The following is a 23,923-nucleotide window of genomic DNA, read 5'->3' on the forward strand; positions in this document are numbered from 1 at the left end:
CAATGAGGACGGACGGCAAAGCAGGAATGTATCGATTCCTATGAAAATGTCAGGTCATGCCACATGCCAAGGAGCAAAGCCAGACGGATCTGGTGGCAGGTGGGGAAGCCTCTCTGAGGAGATGATGTTTGAGCAGAGGCCTGACACAGCATGTGCATGTGGGTGCCTGGAGAGAGGCATTTTGGCAAAAGGGACAGGCCACGCAAGGTCTCTGCTCTGGGGGCGTGCAGGGCCACTCGGCAGACGTCACCGGCCTTTCCTGCCCTGGGCCTGGGGCGTGGGGACAGGCCTGAGTGGGGGCTGGGTCACCTGTAGCCCTGGCGAGTTGGCACTCTGGCTCTGGTCGTTGTCCCACTGCTTTTCTCCGAGTTTTACAAGCAGCACAGCCTCTTGTGTCTGACTGGACTGAGGTGGGGCCCACAGGCCTGCGCCGCCCCCCCCAGCCCCCAGAGCCTTACGTCTGCAGGCGGTGGGGTTGTGCTGTGACTTCAAGTCCATGGCGCCTGGCCCCTGCCCACAGCTAGAAGCCTGCTCCCCAGGGGCTGTTGAGAGGCCACCTGCAGCCCCCGGGGCACCTGACTGACCCCCGCTGGAGGGGCCTCCCGCTTTCTCCGGACAAACACCGCACCCTCTCGGACAGCTGCACCCACATTTCTGATTGTTTCCTTGGCGTCCAGTCCCTGGACAGTTTTAAGCTCTGGGAAGTAAATTACTTTCCAGACTGGTGGGATTCATCCCCTTCGCCCTTCCTGGACAGCAGGCTGTGGGAGGTCAGGCCAGCCCAGAGTATGTCCAGTTCACTGTCCCGGGGGCCCTCGTGCAGCCAAGGAGGACCGTGTGGCTGTGCGGCCTGGGGCAGACCCCCCCACTCCCGGAGCCCCGGCTTCCCATCCTGTGGCCAGAGTCTGCCCGCTCACGGGGAGGAGCTGGGTGGGAGTGGGGAGAGCACTGTGGCCAGGTCCCCACTTCTCACTCTGGCCGTGAACTCCACCTGCCCGTCCTCCTTCAGCTGTGGGGGTGCCTGCCCACTGCTCCAACATGCCCCACCCATCCCTGGTCACCTCTGGATGCTTGGGATCACATCTGTGCCCGGGGGCCCAGGGCCCCAAGGACGGCATTTGCACACGGCTCCCTGTTTGGTCCTGGGCACGGCCCTGGGAGCCCTGGGTGACGGTGCCTGTCACCTCTGAGGAAGCCGAGCCTCCTAGAGGCCCGTGACTCAGCTGAAGGCTCGGGGTGGGGAGCTGAGGCGTCTGATCCAGGACTGGGCAGCCGGGGCCCACGGGGGAGGGTCAGAGGCTGGGGGGTGGGGGTTGGAGGGAGCTGGCTCTGTCCCCCGGGTCCCCCTCTGCTCTGCCCCGGACACCTTCTCCTTCCATGTCGGGTGGGCGGCTCCTCACCACGTGAGTGGGCTCGCGAGAGCCCAGGTTTTCCTAGGTGACCTGAAACAGGGTCCAGGGGCAGGGGCCCCGGTCCGCTCCCACCCGTGTGCCCAGGAATTGAGTCTGTGCCGGCGTGGACCTGTGTGTGCAGGCGGGATGAGAAAGAGTGCCAGGCATCTGCAGGATTGTGGGTGGGGGCCTGGGGGAGAGGGAGCCAGTGGCCACAGCTGAGAGAGAGTGATTTCTCGATCCAAGACTGAGCCCGGCCCTGATCACAGATAGAGCCTTAACACGGGTCACCTGCTGAGCCCTGACTTTCATCAAACACTGAGCCTTGACCCTGGTCACACTCCGAGCCCTGACCCTGCTCACGTGCTGAGCCCTGACCCTGGTCGCTCTGAGCCCTAACCCTGGTCATTCTGAACCCTGACCCCTGGTCACCCTCTGAGCCCTGACCCTGGTCACACTCTGAGCCCTGAGCCCTGGTCACGCTCCGGGCCCTGATTCCGGTCACCCTCTGAGCCCTGACCCTGCTCGCGTGCTGAGCCCTGACCCTGGTCGCTCTGAGCCCTGCCCCTGTGTCTTATCTGAAATCACTCATGCCTGTGCACATATAACAAAACGTGTGTCATGTGCTTGCAGGGCCACCGCCTCCTCCAGACACATGCGACAGTTGACCATGTGACTCGCTTGTCTTAGAAAAAATGAGTCAGAGGGTTCCACCCACAGTACAGACGCTCCACCTGCCTCGCCCCCAGCTACACACACTTCCACACGAAGGCTCGACGCCCACGCCTGACGTCTCTGTAAACATGGGCCCTGACCGACCCCTGGAGTCCCCCTTGCCCCAGCAGCCCCAGTCATGTGGCCGAATCCCGCCCTCCCCGCCAAAGACCCCGATCGCCCACTCCGGGACCTCAGCCGGCAGCGTGGCTCGGGGCCGTCCCCCGCAGCCCTCCGCCGGCCCGGCCCCGGCAGCAGCGAGGGCCTGCGGAGTGGGTGTGTTAGGGAGAGAGAGGGGTTCTCGCAGAGCTCCGTTCAGGACTCCGATGAGCGCGGGATGGGCGGGCCGGGGGGTGACGGGGGCTCGCGAAGGCCCGGAGCACCTCCTGGGACCTGGGGCCTGTGCTCCTGAGCCAGCTGCCGCTGTCCTCCTCGGCCGTCGCTGACTTAGAGCGGGAGAGTCAGAGCTGGTGGGATCCTCGGAGAACGTGGGCTTTGCCCTGACCTGCTTGTGGTACGCTGAGGCCCAGCGTGCCGGCCGGGGGCAGGGGCTCTCCGAGAGGGCTCCTCCTGCGACGCCAGCGTTTGGGGGTGTCTGCTGGGGGCCTGCCACGCAGGGGCCTCGGGAAGGGCCGGGGGCCACTCCCACCGCGCCCCCAGCTCCGGGACCCATGCTCACATCGGCCCTGGAGGCTCTGGGAATCCCACCGGGTTGGGGGTTCCCTCGTGCAGTGGCTCTTGGCACCCTTACTCTCTGCCACCTGAGCCGGCACGGTGGACACTGGAACAGGCTGGCCAAGAGGCCGGCGTCCTGCACGCTCCGTGGGGCTCCTGTCTTAAAACCTGACCCCACTGCAGGCTCTTCCGATGTGCCTCGTTTGCGCACACAAGCTCTCGGTCTGCCGGGGAGGCAGACCCAGGGTGCTGTCTGACAAGCGAGGGCCCCCCCTCGGCCCATGCCGGTCTGTGCTGCAGCCCCAGCCCCTGCCCCTCCCCGGCCCTGCCACACAGGGATACTCAGGCCCCGGGGCCCGGCCCCTTCCCTGGGGTCCCTGCACCTGTGTGTGTCCTGGTCCCTTTAAGAGCCTTGCGCCCATCCTTGGTTTCCTTGGAGAGAGCAGTGAGGGGCAGGCCGCGGGGGGGGGGGGGGGGGGGGGGGGGGGCAAGCGGAAGGGAGAGTTGGCAGGGCCCCCGGGTCGTTGTCAGCGGCTGGTTCCCAGATGGATTCCTCCCACGAAGGCTGGTTTCTGATGGGAGCAGAGGAGGCAGGCAGGGGGGAGATGGGAGGGGATGGCAAAACCACCCACCCTCCGCAGCCCTGGACTCTGCCCAGCCCCTTCCCCAGTGCCCTTCCCTCCTCTGAGTCTCCCCCGACTTTGTTCTTGGGGGGTAGGGGGCTGGCGGGGCCCTCCTGTGGGCCTGCCCTCTCCCGAAGGGGCTGCTGAGTCTCCTTGCAGGGCCGGGAGCTGGAGGGGGCGGACAGGTCCCCAGGTCGTGGCCCACCGACAGCTCCAGTGTCCTGCACCCCGGCTCACAGCCCGGCTGCCCCAGCCACTGCTCTGCACCCCACGGGCCCCCTCACGGCCCCCCCCTCGGGGCAGCCGGGACTCTCAGCCCATCTGTGCCCAGCTCTGCTTTTGCCTCAAACGCCGCCTGCTCTGAGAGGCTCAGAGACCTTCCTGCCCATTTTCCTACACCCGCACTCCTGTCCACCACTTCCCAGCTCAGACCCCAGTTAGCAGCAAGTCCGAGGGTCCCCGAGCTCCCGCTTCCTGGTTGCCTCTCCCCTTGCAGGATGTGGGCCCCGCCCCAGGGCAGGGTCTCCTCTGCTGCCCAAGAGTTTCCCCTGCCAGGGATCCTCAGGAGGTGAACAGAGGAGGCTGCTGGCATGTGCCCCATTGAAGGGGGTCCCCTCATCCTCAGGGGACTGGAAATTTGTCCATTCATTCATTCATTCATTCACTCATTCATTCCCTGAACACATCTTTCCTGCATCCAATCTGCCCAGCGTGGTCTGACTTCGGTGACAACGTCCTGCCATCAAGGTGCCCCCGTAGCACCCACCCAATAGGATATCCACCCGGGTGAGCCCACCCCCATCCCACTCTCACATATAGGGTGAGAGGGGCCCTCCCGGGAGGGCAGGGTCAAAGGACCTGAGCTTGCCCTTGACACGGCTCCAAGTTGTCCCCACTGGGGGTCCTCTTGGACCTGCTTGTCCCAACGACTGGGGGTCTGTGGGCATCCAATAGCCACGGCTGGCTGGCCAGGATGGCCCCTCCCTCCAGCTCAGGAATCCCTGGCTCTGCTCACACTGGCCACGCAAGCCCAGGCCTCAGTTGCCTTGACCGTGCGATGGACAAGATGAGTGCCCACCAGCCCCCAGCCCCCACCAGGCGCCTCCCAGGCGACGGCAGAGGGTGGAAACTGCCAGTGGAGGCCCAGAGCTGGCCCTGGCCCCAGCCCTCCCCTGGCCCGCCCCCTCCCCCAGCCCCCTCCCCTGCTCTCCTTTCTTTCTCTGCGAGGAAAAGCACTGCCAGCTGCTGCTCGGCCGGTGACAGTGCTGGTGAGGCGTGTCTGGAGAGGGGCTTCCGCAGGGGAAGGGGCGGAACCTGCCGGGGGCACCGTGGGGGTGGCAGACACGTGCTCGAGGACCCGCGGGCGTTGGCGTGGAGGGGGCATCTGGGGGTGGGGGCCTTTCCTGGAAGAAGGGTCAGGGCCCGCGAGCCTCCTGCCGGGCTGTGTCCAGCTGTGACCGGGTCCCCCTTTGTCCGTCGTCTAGCGTCTCCACACCCGCAGGCGGCCCGGTGAGCGTAGCGAAGGGGAGGGGGGCCAAGGTGGCAAGTCAGGGAGGGCAGGCCCCGGGGCTCACGGGATCTGCCTGGTAGAGTGGGGTCACACTGGGTGGCACGTGGCTGGCTGGGGTGGGAGGCCTGTAGGGGTGGGAGATAGGGCGGCTGTGGGTGCAGATTGAGTCAACCACCTTGCCTGTCCCTGGTCACGTGACCGAGCAGCCAGAGGCCTTGGAAGAGGGGCCCGGGACCAGGCGGGGCCGTTTCCCTCAGCACCCCCACCCCACAGGCCCTGCTCCTTGAGCCCGTGCCAGGCCCTGCCTTGGGGGCAGGTGGGGAGTGAGGAAAAGGGGCCCGGAGTCACCCTCGGGGAGGAGGGGGTGGGCCCACAGGAAGCCGTGCTGGCGCTAGGACCCTGGGCTGGAGGGGTGGGTGCCTCGGGGTGAAAGGGGAGCTGCCTTGTGGGGCCATGCTGGCGCAGGAAGGGGTGCGTGTGGGGACAGAGCAGGGGGCTCTGGGGAGGGCCTGGGCCTGACGAGCACACAGTTGCTCTAGGGTGCTCCTAGCGGGGCTCCGTTCATCCGTCCCTCTGTCCCTCCACGCGTGCCCTGCCGAGACTCTGCATTCACAGTGAGGCTCACCCCACTAGCCCTGCGGCCCCACATCATCCTCCCCGGGGGAGGGGTCAGGGTTGGGGGCTGCCCGCTGCCCAGACCCCATCCTGCCGCCTCCCGCTGGAGCCCAGTCTCCTTCCTCCTCCTGGGAGCCCCGCTCTCTACGGCCTCCCAGGCCCACCCACACCACCGGCTGCCCTGCGTGGGCATCCATCCCTGCCCACGCCCACGTGTCTGGGGTGCCCACCAGGGTCCTACCACGACACAGCAGCTAACGGGGGGCAGGGGGCAGGCGTCTGATCTGCCGCAGCTTGGACTCAAATCTCGGCCCCATTTCTTACTAATGGGGTCGCCGTGGACGAGCCTTTCGTCTCCTTAAGCCTCAGTTTCCACATCTGTAAACGGGTTGCTACAGCTCTGAAGCGAGGTGATGTGTGTCGAGCACAGATTGTGGGGCCGGGAAATAACCGGTGAGTAGGTGCCATCCTTAGCCTACTCCAGGGGGCTAGTGTCACTAGCTGGCACGGTGCCCTGTGGGGACAGCACGTGCCCTCGGGGGGGGGCCGGGGCGAGGGGCCAAACCGGTGGGGGACAGGCTTCCCGGTAGGGGGCTCCTGGGCTGGGCGCAAAACCCGGAGGCGGGTGGCAGAGGCTCTCTGGGCCCCGGTGCAGCACGTACAAAGGAACTGAGGCAGGCGTCCGTGCCATGGGGTGGACTTGGGAGGTGACCTTCCTCCCGTGAGACACTTGCTTCCCTCTGCCGGGACGCAACTGTTCGTTTTCTGTGGCAGGAAGGTCTTAGTCCCACTTCCCGGGGAGCCCTGGCCTCATGCCCCTGCTGGTGGCCCTGGGGGGCGGTGACTGCCTGCTCGCCTGCCCGTGGGCCGGCCACATGCGGGGCAGGCCCGGGAAGGACTCCCAGGTGGTCGGCCAGGGGCCGTGGCTGTCCGCCCTCCTTTCTACGCCTCGCTGCAGAGGCCCTTAGAAGTGGGAGTGGTGGGACGGCCGTGAGGTGGCCTGAATCACGGGCCTTTGGGAGTCAGGTGATTCCCTGGAAGGTGGGGTCAGGGGCAGGCCCCGGGGACGGCGTGGGGCCCGGGGTTGGCCGCCTTCGCACGCTCTGTCCTGGCTGGCGGGACGTGAGGGTTCCGCCTCCGCAGCGCCCCGGATGCGGCGGGTGCCGAGGAGACGCCGTTGCGTGTCGGTGACGGGGGTGGCGAGCCAGCGTCCCTCTTGGTGCTAGTCGTGCAGCTGGTTCTGAGGCAGTGATGGCGGGCGTGATGGTGATGCTAACGGTGGAGGTGACACCGGGGACCGTGCGGGCACAGCCGCGCGGTGACCGTGGTGGTGACGAGTGCGCTCTTGGTGGTGCGGCTGTGGGCGGCGGGTGGTGACGGTGGCCGCGGGGGCTGGACGGCCGGCGGTCGCGGGTGTGGCGGGACTGACGCTGTCGCGGAGGGGACAGATACGGTGGCATCCACGGCTTCGATGCTGCTGCTGGCGGTGGCAATGGCCCCGGTGGCCGTGTGATGGCGTCATTCTCATGCCCCACGGCGGTGGCAGCCCCATGCACGTGGACGGCGTGGCTGGAAATAGCGTGGCGGCGACGTGGCGGTGACGTGGCGATGTTGCTGGTAGGGTGGGGGCAGCGGTGAGGGCATCTTGGAGGTGACCGGGGCTGGCTGCGGCGGGTGGCCGGGTTTGGGATCTGTCGCACTCAGGGGACACTCAGCTCAGGGCCCGCACACACAGGCCGGGGAGACGCTTCCCGAATGACCAGCGAAGGAGCCCGTGGTTGGAGCATGAGCGGGGCTGGGTGTCAGGGCAGTGGCCCCTCGGTTGGCAGGGGCAGGTGACATGATGGACGGCTTGGCTGGATGAGCACCAGGGAAAGTTCTGAGGGAAGCGACAGGCTCAGGTAGGACCTCTAGGGTGGCGGTCTCCAACCTGGGAGGGGCCAGGGAGGGGAACGGGGTCGGCGCTCTGGGGAACAGAGCCTGGCCTCTGAGGCCCGATCACTTTCTTGCAGGGCTGGGGAGCCCAGGGTCCCGGCCTCTCCGGGGACCCTGGTCGCCTGGGTGGGTGGAGGGGGTGAGGATGAGAGTCCAGACCGTGGGGAGAGCCGCGTTTCCGGGGCAGGCGGGCCCGCTGCGCCAGGAGGGAGCAGGGAGGCCGGCACCAGGCGTCGTGAGGAACCAGAGCGGCCACGGGTGCTGTAGCCACGAGGCCCAGACGCTGTCAGCACCAGGAGAGGCGGCCCCACAGGCAGGAGCACGGGCCTGAGGGCCTGGCGGCTCACTTAGCAAGACCCAGGTCAGGCGGGTGTCCATCCCCCTGGGTCTACGGGTCACAGACACCGGGGTCCCCTCAGGACCACGGGTGTTGTTCCCAGGCCCTGAACCAAGACAGGATGGGGCTGATGTGGGCCAAGCCCCGGGGCAGCAGATTCAGCCAACCCTGCTGGTTCCCACAAGCTGGCAGCGGACAGGGGCTGGGCACGGAAGGGGCGGGGGCGCTCATGGAGACCTCCCAGAGGCAGCAGGGGCTCTGGGGACTCCTGGAGGACCAAGTGAGTCAGCCAGGGGACGGGAGGACATGTGATCAGAGGCACCGGCCACAACCAAGGCCTGGAAGCAGAAGAGGGCAGCTGTGTTCTCTGTGTTCTGGGTCATCAGCAGTTCCTGCCGGGCCCAGGGGGCTTGGGAGTCATGATGAGCTCTGGTTGCTGGGTGAGGTAGGACCCAGGAGGGGAGTCTCAGCACAGAAGCAGGGCAGGACCCAAAGGAGGGGTCAGGCACAATGCTCAGGAATTCATAGGCTATCCCGGCAGGCTCCCTGGAGGAGGAGACTCAGCAGGAGCCTTGATCTATGGCTCAAAAGTCAAGAGGCAGAGGTGGGAGGTGGGCCTCCTGATGGGTGAGGCGTCCTTTAGCAGGGCCTGGGCCTGGCATAGTCGGTTTGGGGAGCACAAGTCGAGGCCTGGCTGTTGAGGACCTCCGAGGCCAGGCTGAGAAGCCTTGAGGAGCCCCTAGGAGCCCCCACCTGCAGAGACACTTTGCCCGCTCCCTGTTGCCCCATCCGGCTGCGCTGTGCCACTCTGGCTTCTTCCCTTCTTCCTGTTGTGTGGGAGGACACCCGTGAGTCATTTACACTCTGGTGCGAATTAGCCCATCAAACCCCAGGGGACCCTGCTGGGCACAGTCCTGTAACAGAGCTGCTTCGTGGGCTGGCAGGAGGCATCGTGAACCAGCAGCGAATGCCCTGGTTGGAGCAGTGGACGGGGGTGGGGGTGGGGGCTCTCTGCACACCCTCCCCATCACCGTCCCCTGATATACCATGAGAGCGCCAGGCCTGTGGGCCGTGTGTCCCTGTGTCTCCCCGAACAGGGTGCTGGGTGAGGATCTGTGCCCACTTACAGGAGGGGCACCTCAGCTCCGAGTGGCCGGGATGGGATCTGCCCAAGGGGGGGACCGGCCTTGGCTGCCCCATTCCCCCCTCGTGGGCTGGGCGCTGGCCAGGGGCCACAGGCTGAGCCTCCTCCCAGGGTCTCTGACACCCCTTGGGCTCCCACCCACCCTGGGGCCCCGGGGAGCTACCTTGGGGGTGCTGCCTGAGCCAGGCTGGGGACCAGGCCCGTGGCGGATGGGAGACAGCCTGTCTTCTCTGAGGCGCTCTGGCGTGGGACGCAGGGACGAGGTGGTGGCCCCCCACCGAACTAAGCATGAAACGAGGTGGGGTTTGCACTGGGAGCTGGGGTCCAGCGCCCAGAAGTGGCCAGAGGGGAGCCCTGGAGAGTCAGAGTGCTGGGTCAGCTCTGGGAGGGTGGGGGTCCTTGAGGGAGGAGGGGGTTGGGGGAGCTTGAGCAGAGGACGGCGTGGCGCTGGCACTGTGGGGGGGCAGCGGCCACAGTGGCCGGGAGATTCAGTGGGGGTCCCGCCAGGGTGGTGCCTCGGGGGGCGGCGAGCGGCGGTCAGACTTTGGTGCCTCTTACAAGCAGGCCAGTGGGGTCTGCTGAGTGGCCGGCTGCAGGTGTGGGAGGGAGGCGGCGGGGCCTGGAGGCTGACCTCGGGCAGCGGGAGCTTAGAGGGGCAGAGGGCCGTCCCACCCCCACTGCGTGCAGACGCCGAGCGGCTGGGCCCGGGCCTGCCCTCCCAGAGGAGGAGGCCGAACAGGACCCCGAAGCCGTGAGCAGTGTGGAGTGTGTGATGGGAGAAGGTCCCCGAAGACGGAAGCTGTGGGTCAGGGACGGCCTGGCTGCGGGGGCTGGGAGCTGGCCGTGGCCACGGTGGCCATGGTAGCCGTGGTGGCCGTGGGGGCCATAGGGGCAGAACCAGCCTGGCCTCGCAGCACGTCGGTGGTGCGACGAGGGAGGCGTGGCTCTGCCCTGGGAGCCCTGGTCTGATGGAGGAGACAGAGCCATTTTAGGGGAGCCCCGATCCGAGGGGCCCAGCGACCCCCTCGAGCCAGGCAGGGAGGGGCTCCTGCTCTAACCCCTGGACCCCCCCGCCCTCCTGGTCCTGGGAGGTGCCACTGCCCCAGCTCCTTCTGTCACCCTGGGCCTGGTGAGGGGAGGGGCAGGTGTCAGTGACCCAGATTCCTCAGGCCTGGGCTCAGGGAGGTGGGGGGTTGGCTCCATGACCCAGTATTCCGAGTTTCTGAAGCTCAGACAAGAGGCAGCAAACGGTCTCCCAGTGCGGTCGCTGTGTGCAGGAGGAGGGAATGACCTGCCCGTGTTGCAGAGATGGGAGCAGGTGTCCCCGAGGCAGGAAGGATTCCGGTCACGTGTGGCAAGAGCTCCCAGATGTTGAGGTATAAGAAGATGCCTCCTAGAGGTTTTGCCGCCAGAAGCGCCGAGAACTCCCTGGCCTTTCCCAGGTCGCGGGGTGCCTAGGATGCCGATGGGGTGCTCGGGTCAGGGGCCACCCAGCCACCTGTCTTGCTCGATGTCAGTCCTTGGCTGGTGTGAAGGGCAGCACGGCAGGCTTGGCTGACCATCGGAGCAACCTCTTTCCCTGGCCTGGGCTGGGGCCTTGGGCGGGCCAGCTCTCTCTCTACTCTGGGCTTCAGCTTCTGTATCTACACAGCGGAGCTGAGGGTTACTGCAAAGCTTAAAATAAAACGCACAGGGCGCGGTTATTATCCGCGTGTGAGAGGGAGCCGGAAGACGGTCCCTGTCCCTGTGCTGCATGTCAGGAGCCCAAGCCTGATACAGGCCACGGGGGCCTGCCGGAGCCGGGGAGAGGCGCAGCCGAGGGAGCGTGCCCCGTGGCCCTGCGGGGTCTGGATGAGCCCCGGCCCCCTGGTTCCAGGTCCGGCGCCTTCCGGATCCGCCACCAGCTGCCGGCCTCCTGGACTGGCAGCCCGAAGGCAGGCTCTCTGAAGCGGGCGTGGGTGTTTTCTTGTGCCCTCCGTGGCCCGAGGCTGCCGGGCAGGCAAAGTGGGCAGCGGCCCCTCACCCCCTCCTCTGAGAGGCCGATAAGCTAATTAGCGTCCTCATCAGGAGCCCTTCGAGGCCATTCTCCCAGGAGGTGGCCTGCAGCTATCATCAGCCTGGCGCCCTGCAGACTCTCCAGCACCGGCTGGGAACCCGCCAGGCTGCCGGCCCCAGCCAGCCCGACTCCTCTCACCCCAGGCCTCAGGGAGCTGTCCCCGCCTGGTCCTCCCAGGCAGAGAGCCGGGTTCCAGGTCTCTCCCCCACCCCCACCCCCCTGCCCGACTCTGCTCGGTGCACGAGAGCAGAGGCCGTGTCCGGGCCTGAATCGTGAGAAGCACAGCCGTGACCCGAGCTCGGGAGGCCGGCCACAGACGCCTGCTCTTCCGAACAGCTGCCGGGCTAATGTCACGGACAAGCAGTCGGGCTCCGTCTCCAGACAGGAACGGCCTGCAGGACTCTCTCTCGGAGCGCGTTGCCTGTGCCGTCGGCCGTCTCGGGGTCTGGTCAGTGGCTGGCGCTTGCAAGGCTGTAGCTACGCACGCAGCCCCGGGCGTGAGAACAGGCCGCTCCTGCTAGGAGCGGGGACACACGGCAGGGGCAGAGGCTGGGGTCAGCCAGGGCCTCGCGCCCCGCAGCCCTGGCCCTGCGCGGTGCTGGGGGATGCAGGGGGGGCGTGGGGTGCACCAGGGCACCCCAGCGAGGCCCTGACAAACCTCTGGCCAATGGTGTGGGGAGGACCAGGCTGGACCTGGGGTGTCACTGGGAGCCCCGGGACTCCCTCGGCATTCCTTCCATCGTGCATCGTCGGTTCTCGTTTGCGGTGAGGGGTCTTTCCCTCTCGGGAGGAAGGAAGAGGAGAGGTGTCTGCCGTAGCCTCAGTAGGCTTTGATTTTTGCCCCCCCCCCCCCCCCGCCACGCTCCCCCGGGGCTAATGGCTACTCTGGCTACTCCTGCGTTTATTTTATGGAGGGCCCCAACCCTTGGGGGCGTCCTCTTTTCTCACTGAACTCAGAGACTGAGCAGCCTGGCTGGAGCACAGGGTTGGGGGTGGGGGGCACTCCCGGGGCAATGCAGCCCGCAGAGCCTAGGGCTGGCTCCTGGGCCTAGCCCCCTCCGGCCTCAGTTTTCCTCCGGGGTACAAAGGGGGCGTGTCCTCCCCGACCCCCCAGGGAGGAGAAGGGACAAAGGCCCAGGCCCTGGCTTCCGGCCCAGCTCCGAGTATATATCCCTTCTCCCCTGGGCCTGAAGCTCTGGAAGGGGGTTGTGTAACATCTCCAATTCCACAGACTCTGGGCTCTCCGGTACCTGCAGCTCCGGAGCCTGAGCACCCCTGCAGACGCCAGCCCTGTGCCGGGCGCCTCAAGAGTGTTCACCCTCTGGGCTGTCCTGCCCCCGGTTTTAGAGCTGAGGGAGCGAGCTAGGGCTGAGGACGGGAACCTTCCCGAGGTGACACAGCCAGGACACAGCTAGCAGAGTGGCACTCGGGGGGTGTGTGTGAGTGTCTGTGCGTGCACGCGCGCGTGGTCAGGGTTCCTGTGGGGAGCACTGGGCAGGGAGCGGCTCGGCCCCCAGCCTGCCCCGCACACAGGAGAGCTGGCTGGTGGGGGGGGAAGCAGGCGAGCGGAAGGTTCTGGAGGCATTCGGTGGCTCTTTTCCGGCTCCGAGGAAGTGAAGCTGAAGCGGGACTCCGGGGCGGGCCTTGGGAAGACCCTCGCTGCCGAGACCTAGAATGTTCCCTGAAAGTCCTGGGGGCAGGCACGGGGCCCCAGTTACTTGGGGAGAGGGCAGGCCTTTTGCGGCTCCGGCTTCAGAGGCAGGGCACGCGCAGCTTTGTGGGGCCTCAAGTGCCGAGTTGCAGTCTGGCCCCCTCAGGCCTCCCGGAGCCCCCCTTCCCCAACCCGGGGCCCGCGCCCCATGGGCGCCTTCTGCCGGGCGGCCGGCAGGCAGAGGGAAGGCAGGCCCAGCCCAGGACCAGGTGTGCCGGCCGGAGGCTCCTAAGTTCCCGGACCCGCGGGCCGGCCTTGAAGGGTGGGGGACTCGCATCCACAGCGACCGGTGCGCAGAGTCCTTCAGTCCCCGTGTTTAAATGGCAAGGCGCAACGAGGGGCCTCTAGACAGCGGGGAAGGCTGTTCTGTCCCAGGCCTCGGGCGGCGCACACCGGGGGGCGACCAGCCCGGCAGAGGTGGATGCGGGGGCGGGGGCGGTCCCAAGGTCACCAGCGCCGCGCCGGGCTCCGGGGGCGGAGTAGCGGGGGCGGCCCCGGCACCCCTCCCGGCGCGCCCCCGCCCCGCCCGCCGCCCCCGGCTCGGCTCGGGCTCGGCTCGGGCTCGGCTCCGGCTCGGGCTCCGGCTCCGGCTCCGGCTCGGGCTCCGGTTCCGGCTCGGGCTCCGGGTCCGGCTCGGGCTCGGCTCCGGCTCCGGCTCCGGCTCCGGCTCGGCTCGGCTCCGGCGCTGGGGGCGCGGCGGGCGGGGCGCTCTCCGGGCGCGGGGCCAGGGCCCGGCGCCCCGCGCTCCCGCGACTCGCTCTCCCGTGGCTCGGCGGCGGCCATGGGGCGCGGGGCTCCGGGGGCCGGCGGCGGGGCGGGCGCGCGGCTGCGGGCGCAGGTGCGGGCGCGGGCCGGCGGGGACAGGGGGCCGGGCCGCCGGCCGCCCGCCGCTCACGCCGCCCCTGTCCCCCCCTCCCCGTGTGTCCCGCCCCCCCCCAGGCCCTCCTCCCCCGCCCCCCCGCAGCTCGGGCCCTGGTCGTGGCGCGGCTGCCGCACGGTGCCCCTCGACGCCCTCCGGACGCGCTGCCTCTGTGACCGGCTCTCCACCTTCGCCATCTTAGCCCAGCTCAGCGCCGACGCGGTGAGACCCCGGCCGGGCCGCGCGGGGGCGACGGGCGCGGGGGGCGCGGGGGGCGCGGGGCGGGCGCTTCCGGCGCAGGACTGGCGCGGGAGGGGCCGGACTCATCCCTGCCCGGGGCCGTGCGCCCGGCCGCCCCCCGCGGCCTGGCCGGGGGCCGGCCTCTGGAGACGGCGGGTGGGTGGGAGCCGGGTGGGTGGCGGTGTGGAGTTGGGGACTGGCCGGGGAGGGGCTGGGCACCCCTCCCCCCCCCCCCCCCCCCCCCAGTGACTGATGGGTGAGTCTCCCCCACTCTCCTTGGGGGCTTGGGACCTTGGAGGGAACCGACCCTTCGGGGAGCCGGGCAGGCTGGGCCCAGGCTTTTGGGGGCCGGGCGGGTGGGGGAAGGCTTGGCCTGGCGGAGCTGGCGTCCCCCTTCACCTGGTCGGCGTCCTCCTCAGCTGGGGGGCAGGGTCCTGGCCCGCCTGGGAGAGGGAGGAGCTGCCACCTAAATGGGAGACCTTCCCCAACCTCCCCAAGTAGACCCTGGCCTCTGGAGGCAGCCGTGTCCCCAGGTAGGAGTCCTGGAGTGCCTGAGGGTGCTGGGTCTGGCCCCGGTCCCCAGCCCTCCTGGGGAAGGCCCCATCATCTCTCAGGGGCCTCCCTTTTGTTCCCATGATTCTTGTGGGGGCTGCCGGTTTCTATGGCGACGGCATCTGGGGCCAGCTCCCAGGCTGGAGCCCTGGGTGCTGGGCTTGGCCCACTGGAGCTGCTGGGCCGTCTTGCCCAGTGCCGGGCTCCATTCACGGGGTCCCAGGAAGCCCCCCCAGCCACTGGGTCCCCCGAGGAGGGAAGGGGCTGGGGTCTTTGCCCACAGAGACCCTGGGTCCAGGCCCGGTGGGGAAGGATCACTGAGCAGCAGATGTGGAGGACGGACCGTGGGGAGGGGGGACCGGGCTTTCCTGGGTGTTTGGGGTAGCAGGCCCTCGTCGGATGGGGGTATCACAGATCTGCCCTCAGGAACCCCTGGGTTCCGTGTGGAAAATAGCTCCAGGCCTTTCTGGGAATGTTCTGCCCACCACCGCCTTTGTCCAGTGGGACGTGGGTACGGAAAGTGACGTCGTCAGCCAAGGGTCCCTGATGGGGATGGAGCTGGACAGGACCTTAGAGGTCATTGCCGTAAACCTTCCATTAACAGGCAGGGAAACTGAGGCCTGGGGAGCGTGCCCTCAGGGTCTACAGCCTTTCTGGGGAAGGCCCTAGGTCCTGGGGCAAGTCTAGCTGGACGGGGGGGGTCTCTGCTTTTGGGCCTGACCTCAGTGTACCCTCCCCCATCTGGCTGTCCCTGTGACAGGGCTGTTGGTGTTGCTGGTTCTGGGCCAGGGTCCTGAGGGCAGGAGCCAGGGCCACCCTGGGGGCTCCCTGGAAGAGGTGACTGTCTGCATAGGTAGTCGTCAGCACTAAAGCAGCCGGCCTCTTCTGTCACCAGTGGGGCTGGGGGCTTTCTGAGTCCCCTGCGAGGCCAGAGCAAACAGGACCCCCGGGTGGCTGCTCGTTCTCCGGAGCATGAGGAGGAAGGCACGGGGCAGGGGAGGGTTCCGGAGTGGGATGCGTGCCTGGAGTTAGTGTTGAAACCCTGGCTTGGCCCTGACACACAGTGACTCTGGCCTGGCCTTCCACCCCTCGGAGCCGCTGTTTCCCCTCCTATAGAACGGAGGTGGCCGTGTGTTACTCAGGGTGACTGTGAGGGGGCGACCGGTTGATGGGGGGGGGGGGTGTCTCCTCCACCAGGGTCTGCAGCGTGGGAGGGCCCCCGTGTGCTGCAGACAGAGCCTCCCACAGAAAGGCGGTGTCCGGGCCGGGGGCCGAGCTCCAGTGAGGGGTGGGCGGTGGTGCCGTGAAACCAGGAGCGGAGGGCTTGGTGTCCCGGACTTGTCCCGGAACACCGACCTGCGCCGGGTGCCTCCAGGGGCAAGCGTCTGGAGGCCTCTGTGCCGGGGCGGGCGGACGGGAGCACAGAGTCTCGGTCTGTGAACAGTTTGAGGTTTTGTTTGCCAGGGGGGTCGGCAGCTGCGGACCCAGCGTGTCTGTGTGCTTGTAAAGGTGGGACCCCGTCCCCGTCCCCCTGAAAGGAGTTGAGGCGGAAGGTACAGGAGCTCTCCCCCACTGGCCGCGGGACCGAGGGCAAGCTGCCTGGCCACGGCGAGCCTCGGTTTCCTCATCTGTAAGACGGTGCCAGAGTTGGCTCTGCCTGATCGTGTGACCCCCTCAAGGGCATGGGGTGAGCTCTGAGTCAGAGCGCCAGAAGAGCTGGGGTGGGCTCTACCCCCACCCCGTGCTCGCCTGCCAGCGTCTCCCTCTCCTTTCCCGGCCGGCTCTGGCCCCAGCGAGGGGTGACCCCAGAGATCCCGAGCGGGAGGGACTGAGCTGCCGTGCACCCCATCAGCCCGTCCGAGCCCTGTGAGTGCCTGGGGTGCGGCCCGTGCCAGGTCTAGTCCCGTCCCGGAGGAGCACGGGGTCCGACGCGGGGGACGGATGTGTGTTCAGACAGGCGGGGGACACGGCAGCAGCCTCCTTCCCTCCTGGGGGGAGGGGGTGGTTCGGGAGGCGCACATGAAGAGGAGGTTTGGAGTGGGGCCCTGAGGGGTGAGCAGGAGTTCAGCAGCTGAGCTTAGAGGAGAGGAGTGACAGTCGTCCCGGGCAAAGTGAGGACGGCAGAAAGCAAGCGGGAGACAAGGTGGGGCTCAGAGGGCAGGGGTGCGGGCGCCGTGGCAAGGCCGGGGCTGGGGCGAGCTGGGGCTGCGTCCTGAGGGCAGTGGGGAGCGGGGGGGGGGGGGGGGCTGGGGGGGGGCTGGAGAACGGTGTGGGATTGGTGTCTTGGAGGGATCCCAGCAGGAGTGGCGGCACAAGAGCCCAGCTGGCAGGTGGGGTGGTGGCAGAGGTGGGCTGGGCTGGGCTGGGGCGGGATGGGGTTGGGCAGGCGTGGGGATCCGGGTCCGAGCAGGTGGACGCGCCGGGAATCCTGCGGCATGGAGTGGCCACAAGGGACCGGAGTCCAGAGCCGGGGCCGAGAGATGATGGTATGGATGGGGTGCTGTGATCACACCCCAGGAGCCAGGGACAGATGAGATCCCGGGCCAGGGCAAGGAGGGAAGGGAGACAGGGCCCAGGTGTCCCCCACTCCCGCCCGAGCTCTGCGTGGAAGCAGAATGTCAGATGCCAGCCGTGCCGCTGACCGCTGGAAGGTTGAGTAACTGCTCTGAGTCACATCTGTGAGGGGGCGATGCTGTCTGCCTCCGAGCTGCAGCGGGGACCGAGCTCCGTGAGATACTCACAGCACTCAGCGTGGCCTGGCAAGTACGGGCTTCTAGAAAGCACGGTTGTTGCCGGCGGTGTGTCTGTGATGTGCCTGAAACCGTGCTCCTAGCCTCACCAGGGTCAGGGCTCAGCCTGTGACTGGGGTCGAGCCTCAGTGGGGCAGGAATTAGGCTGTGGTGGCACAAGGACTCGTTTACGTGGGAGCTGTGAGCCCTGGTGGTGCCGGAAGGAGGAAGTCTGTGTTTAGGATGCATCAGATGTGCACACGGTCGGGGAGAAGATTGAAAGCAGGGAGCTGGTGTGGTAGAGATCACCGTAACCACATAGACGACAAAAGAGAGAGCCCCTGGGTAGGGGGAGGGCCGGGACCCTGGAAAGTCTCAAAAGGAGATGAGGGGGCAGAGAGATAAGGGGCTGGCTCAGACTCAGGGTTCAGTGAGGGTCTCTGTGAGGTGGTGACATCTAAGCTGAGGGAAGAGCCAGCCCTGTGAAGGTCAGAGGAAGAGCACTGGGCGGTGAGAGGAGCATGTGCAAAGGCCCTGGGGTGGCACCGAACTTGGCTAGGGAGCCTGTCTCCAGCAGGAGGCCGGCTGGCTTCTACCTTTTGTCTCTCTGTGTGTGGGTCGGAGCCAATCTCTTGCCCTGGAGACTTCTAATCTGGCCCCCCAACCCCCAACAAGAGCTAGAGTTCCCTGGGACCCCTGCCCACTCATCCTGTCCCCTTCTCTTCCCCACGTCGTCTAGAACCTGCGGGGCCGGGGCTGTCAGGAGTGACGGATGAGCCAGGTGGAGGGGGAGGGAGTGGGCGGGCACGTGGCTGCCAGGCCTAATGAGGGCAGATGGAGGCAGATGGCCACGGAGGTCGGGGCCGCAGCCGGCCACGGAGCGGGTGCGAGCCACTTGCTCGGCCACCCGTGACTTGCGTGGCCAGCCGGCCTTCGGGGTTACCTGGCAAGTTCAAGGGTGCGGGCCGTGGCCTCGAGCCCCCGCCTCCCTGGGGTTCTCCACCTCCCTGTGTGGACACACGAGTTTGTGTGGGAGCCGCACCCTGGGTCATGCCTCCAGGGACTGCTGGCCGCTTGGCTGACCTTGGACGACTTTCCTCATCTTCCTGGAGCCTGCCTTCCCGTGTCCGTTCACCCAGCCGGCCTCATCGACTGAGCGTCCGGGCCGGGCCTGGCCCAAGGGGGCTCAGGAACATGAGGACACCGGCTGCAGGGACAGCCAGCCTCCCCCAGCAGTGGGACCCAGGCCGGAACTGAAGGGCCTGGGGGGGCGGGAAGTGGTGTTTCCAGTGTGGGGAAGGGCCGTCCAGGCCGCAGGAACAGCACGCACGTGGGCGGACCCCACGCTGTCGGGTGGGTGTGGGTGCCCTGTCCGGGGGCTCCGACTCTAGGTGCCTGAGGAAGGCGGGAGGCACCATCTGAGGGCAAAACTGCGAGGCTGGGCCTTCAGGAGCCAGCGGAGTGGGAGAGGCCCGGTGCAGGGCGCCGGGCTCAGCCGGGGTCTGAGAGCTGCCCTGAACGGTGTCGGCCGAGTCAGACTGGAGCAGGGATAGGAGTGTCCCCCTTAGGGTGGGGGCCCCTAAGCAGCCCCTTGTCCCCCAGCCATGCTTTCCTGATCATGTCCCCAGCACACCCGCTCCCCCTCAAGCCCAGAGGCAGCGGGCCGGGGAGGGCCCGCAGAGACCATCCTCTTGGGTCCCTCCCGCCGAGGAGCCGCGGTCGGTGCTCAACAAGCGTGCCGTCCCCCTGCCACGTGCCAGCATGCCGCTTAGCAGGGTGCCCTGCCCGCTGGGGCTCGGCGTGGCCCTTGACGTGGACGTGTGGGCCGGCAGTCACGCGGGGGGCGGGGCGAACACGTGGTGCGTGCGTAAGCACGGACCGGCTAGGCGCTCAGGGCTGCGCTGAGCTACGTGGGGGGGAGAAACTGGTCTGTTTTCCAGCCTGAGGCCCCTCTGAGAGGCACCAGAGGCACCACCCCCGACATACTGGCAAGGGTGTTCTGGGCAGAGGGACCGTCTGGTGCAAAAGCTCTGAGGTGGGAACAGGAGGCAGCCAGGTGACGGGGCAGTCTCATGAGGCGGAGGCAGAAGGTGGGCAGGGCTAGGCCCAGTGGCCTTGGGAGCATTCACAGTTTGGGGGTGGGGCGTGGGTAGGGAGCACTCTGAGCGGGCAGGGGAGCACTCTGAGCGGGCAGGGGAGCACTCTGAGCGGGGCGGGAGAGCACTCTGAGCGGGGCAGGGGAGCATTCTGAGCGGGGCGGGGGAGCACTCTGAGCGGGGCGGGGGAGCATTCTGAGCGGGGCAGGGGAGCATTCTGAGCGGGGCGGGGGAGCACTCTGAGCGGGGCGGGGAGCACTGTGATCAGGGCAGGGGAGCATTCTGAGCGGGGCGGGGGAGCACTCTGAGCGGGGCAGGGGAGCACTCTGAGCGGGGCGGGGGAGCATTCTGAGCAAGGCAGGAGAGCACTCTGAGCGGGGCAGGGGAGCACTCTGAGCAGGGCAGGGGAGCACTCTAAGCGGGGCAGGGGAGCATTCTGAGCAGGGCAGGGGAGCACTCTGAGCGGGGCAGGGGAGCACTCTGAGCGGGGCAGGGGAGCACTCTGAGCGGGGCAGGGGAGCACTCTGAGTGGGGCAGGGAGCATTCTGAGTAGGGCAGCAGGCACTCCAAGTGGGGCACAGAGTGCTGTAAGCAGGGCAGGGGAGCACTCTGAGTGGGGCAGGGGAGCACTCTGAGCGGGGCAGGGGAGCACTCTGAGCGGGGCAGGGGAGCATTCTGAGCGGGGCAGGGGAGCACTCTGAGCGGGGCAGGGGAGCACTCTGAGTGGGGGAGGGGAGCATTCTGAGCGGGGCAGGGGAGCACTCTGAGCGGGGCAGGGGAGCACTCTGAGTGGGGCAGGGGGTACTCTGAGTGGGGCAGGGAGCACTGTGATCAGGGCAAGGGAGCACTCTGAGTGGGGGAGGGGAGCATTCTGAGTGGGGCAGGGGGTACTCTGAGTGGGGCAGGGAACACTGTGATCAGGGCAGGGGAGCACTCTGAGTGGGGGAGGGGAGCATTCTGAGTGGGGCAGGGAGCATTCTGAGTGGGGCAGGGGGCACTCCAAGTGGGGCACAGAGTGCTGTAAGCAGTGCAGGGTAGCATTCTGAGTGGGGCAGGGGGTACTCTGAGTGGGGCAGGGAGCATTGTGACCAGGGCAGGGGAGCACTCTGAGTGGGGGAGGGGAGCACTCTGAGTGGGGCAGGGAGTGCTGTGAGCAGGGCAGGGGAGCACTCTGAGTGGGGCAGGGGAGCAGTCTGAGCGGGGCACGGAGCGCTGTGAGCTGGGCAGGGGAGCACTCTGAGCAGGGCAGGGGAGCATTCTGAGTGGGGCAGGGGGCACTCCAAGGGGGGTAGGGAGCCCTGTGGGCAGGGCAGGGGAGCACTATGAGCGGGGCAGGGAGCACTGTGAGCACGACAGGAGAGCACTCTAAGTGGGGCAGGGAGCACTTCCAGCGGGGCAGGGGAGCACTGTGAGCAAGGCAGGGAGCACTTCCAGCGGGGCAGGGGGCATTCTGAGCGGGGCAGGGACGTGGCCTCTAATGGCATTTTACAAAATTCTCTGGCTACCACTTGGAGAAGAGCTGTGGGGGCCAGGCCAGGGCAGGGGTGGGGGTGCAGATCAGCGGGCCAAGCACGGTAGGTGAAACACAGGGACCTGGCAGAGCAGAAGGGACGTCGAGGGAAGAGCGTAAAGCCGGGGCGCCTGGAGGGGCTGCGGGGCAGCGGTGTCGGCGGAGGGAACGGGGTTCGAGGCAGTGGAGGCTGGAGGTGCCAGTCGGATGCCGGTCGGATGCAGCGGGAGCCAAGGGGCCGGCGCAGGGAGCCCCACGTTCTGCTGTCGGCTGGCCTTCCAGAGGCATGCTGGCTGGGAGAGCTGTCTGGGGCGGGGCGGCGGGGGGGGGGGGGGGGGCCTGTGACCTGCCTGTGACACGGGGAGAGCCCCCTCTGGAATCGGGTGGGGGCGGGAGGTCTGTGAAGTGTAGGCAAAGTCTTCATCAGCAGGTGACTGTACCTACGCCAGCGAAGGCCCCGCCTCCAGCAAGAGAGGAGAAGCCCCTCACGGGACTGCCCAGGCCAGGGGTAGGGGCAGCACGGGGGTGGGGGGGTGGGGAGTGCTGGGGGTGCAGAGGGAAGGCTCCACCCTGGCACCCCCGCCCCCCAGCCTTCAGGGCCACAGAGCGCCCACGAGGCCGGGCCCTCACTCCGCTTTCTCCTGCCCTGGAACCCTCAGAACATGGACAAGGGGACCGTGCCATCGGTGACGCTCATCGTGGGCTGTGGCGTGTCGTCCCTCACCCTGCTCATGCTGATCATCATCTACGTCTCCGTGTGGAGGTGCTGCCTGAGCGCGGGCAGGGGCCGGGGTGGGGGGCCGGCCCCCGTGGGCCCCAGGAACCCTGCGGCCGGGGTCAAGTCTTGTCCCTTCTTCTTGGAGGGCGGCCACGGAGACAGGCTGGTCCAGAGCCCCCTTCCGAGTCGGCGGTACCGTCCCCTCTGTCGTCACCACCCCGCCCCTGTCTCCCCCTGCCCACCGCCATCACAGATGGACCGCACCCCAACCGCACCTCTGCCACCACCCTCCTCCCTCTGTCCCCCTCCCTCCCCGACAGTCCCCACGGGCTCCCTGAGGGCCGCTGCCTGGATGCCGGGTAGCACTGGAGAGGTGGGGCAGGTGTCGGTCGGGGATCGACCGGTCACCCTTTTCTCCTGCCCTCTGCTGTGCCCACGCTGCTGCACACAGAAGGTGGCCACGCGTCCTCCTGCCCTCGGAATGCCCCCCCCCCCCCGGCAGATGCCAGCCAGCCTACTCCCCAGCCAAGCGCCCTGCCCTGGGACCCCGCAGCCCCCAAACTCTGTGTCCTGCCGCACGGGCGTGCGAGGTCTTCTCTGAGCCCGGGGTCAGGTCTCAGGGCAAGAGCCTCCACTGGCCTCTCTGCCCCTCACTCCCTTTGCCCGGGCCGCGGGGCCTCGTCACAGGACCCCTGGACTGCTCCCCCTGCCAGGCAGGGTGGGGGAAAGGCAGCAGTCCCTAGCCGTCCCCAGCCCTGGGATAAGGGACACGTATGCGCAGGCGCGGGCCACAGACGAGCATGAGTGTGTGCAGGCACGGGGGCGCCTGCGGGCAGCTCTCACCTCCCTGCCCCCAGAGCCCTGCTGTGAGCCCCACTGAGGTTTCGGACTGGGAGTATGAGTCAAGGTCACCCACCCCATAGCCCTGCAGCTGCCTCTTGGTGTCTGGCTCCATGGGCAGCAGAACTGATGTCGAACCCTGAGGCCAACAAGGAGAGATCGATGTGTCATGTAGGCGGGGGAGGGTGGGCCTGTTTCCCCGTACCCCCCCCCCACCCTCCCCTAGGGCAGGAGCACTGAACCACCAAACCCCCAGCATCTAACCAGCACCCAGTGCTCCTCCCACTCAGCCCCTCCTCAGACCATCTGTCCCAATCCCCGTGGGCGTGCTTGGCCCACTGGGCCAGCCCCTCCCCTGAGGCCTTGGTTTCCAGAGACTTCTGGGAAAGGAGGCTTGGGACAGCTCCCGCCCTCCGTCCCTGCCTGCTGCAGTTCTGAGGGTTTTGCTGAAGGTTTTCAAAGCGCCTCCTTTCTGAGCTCTGCTGGCTGAGTCACTGCCCCTGTGAGCCGCAGTCAGGACCCCAACCCCTTGGAAAGTGACCCCCCCCCAAGGTCACACACCACATCAGACCGCATCATGGCCCCTGAGGGGCAACCCTGTACCCTCTGCTCACCACCTGCCTGGATCTCAGCCCCCAAGGCCACTGGGAGGCTGGCTGCCCTGGAAAATGGGAGAAAAAGTGATGGGGGCTAATGCTTTCTGTATCCTGCCCCTTGAATCTCAGTCACCGTCCTGAGCAGCAGATCCCGTTCCCTCCACCAGTCTCACGGATGGAAAGACGGAGGCACAGAGGGGTTGGGCCACTTGCCCAGTGTTGCACAGCTGGAGTATAGCTAAGCCACTGCAGCCCCCGCTCAGAACCATTTTGTCTTCTGGCCTCGGAGTCGGGATCAAACGGGGTGGGAAGGGCTAGTGGGACAGGGGAAAGCTAGGTTGAAAACCAGGAGCAGGCAGAGACTGAGAGCCCAGAAATGATCTGTGTCCAAGGGATCCGGTGACAGGGAGAAGATCTGACGCAAAAAGGGGAAGCAACTCTAAGGATAAGCCGTCCCCAGCGGGAATGGTCAACTGCGCTCAGGGTCTCCCCACAACCCTCCCTGGCACCTGACTGCATGCTGGAATTTAGTGTGCAGTCGACAGGAAGGGTAGGGCGGTGGTGGTGACAGTGGCCGCAGCAAGGTCTGCAGGGAGGAGGCGGTGCCCTGGTCTTGGTACATCCACAGGACCCCAGTTCCTGTGAAGATGAGGCCCCGTGGGGCACTGACACACTGTCTCCCGTAGGTACATCCGCTCAGAGCGGTCTGTGATCCTCATCAACTTCTGCTTTTCCATCATCTCCTCCAACGCCCTCATCCTCATCGGGCAGACCCAGACCCGCAATAAGGTAGGTGACCTCTGCCCTACCGTGCACACCCCAGCGTGCCCAGGTGGGACGGGGTGACGGTGATGCCCCCCAAAAGGATCCCAAGGAAGCTCGGGGAGGAGAGCGTAGGGCCACACACAGTGCCCCGTTCTCCTCCGACTGCAGCTGTCATCTGGCCAGGACCCGATGTCTGGAGTCTCCAGCCGGACTGGCGCTCTGAGATGAGCCGGTTCAAGGAGCCTGGCCCTGGCCCACCACTGGGGCCCAGACCGTCTGATCTTGTCTGTGCCATGTGGGCTTGAGG

The 23,923-nt window shown here is 67.3% G+C and overlaps 1 protein-coding gene across 4 annotated transcripts in view; it reads left to right on the forward strand.

The window, feature by feature from the left end:
• The window catches only part of ADGRB1 (adhesion G protein-coupled receptor B1), a 66,787-nt gene that overhangs the window by 21,782 nt on the left and 21,082 nt on the right, over positions 1–23,923 (forward strand). For all 4 annotated transcript variants that reach the window (XM_042923731.1, XM_042923728.1, XM_042923729.1 and 1 more), the window contains 3 exons: positions 13,651–13,792; positions 21,357–21,460; positions 23,538–23,640. In XM_042923731.1, the coding sequence (XP_042779665.1) occupies positions 13,651–13,792; positions 21,357–21,460; positions 23,538–23,640 (349 nt within the window). The remainder of the gene's footprint in view (positions 1–13,650; positions 13,793–21,356; positions 21,461–23,537; positions 23,641–23,923) is intronic.

The sequence above is a fragment of the Panthera leo genome, chromosome F2 (assembly GCF_018350215.1).
Source record: "Panthera leo isolate Ple1 chromosome F2, P.leo_Ple1_pat1.1, whole genome shotgun sequence".
Lineage (NCBI taxonomy): Eukaryota > Metazoa > Chordata > Mammalia > Carnivora > Felidae > Panthera > Panthera leo.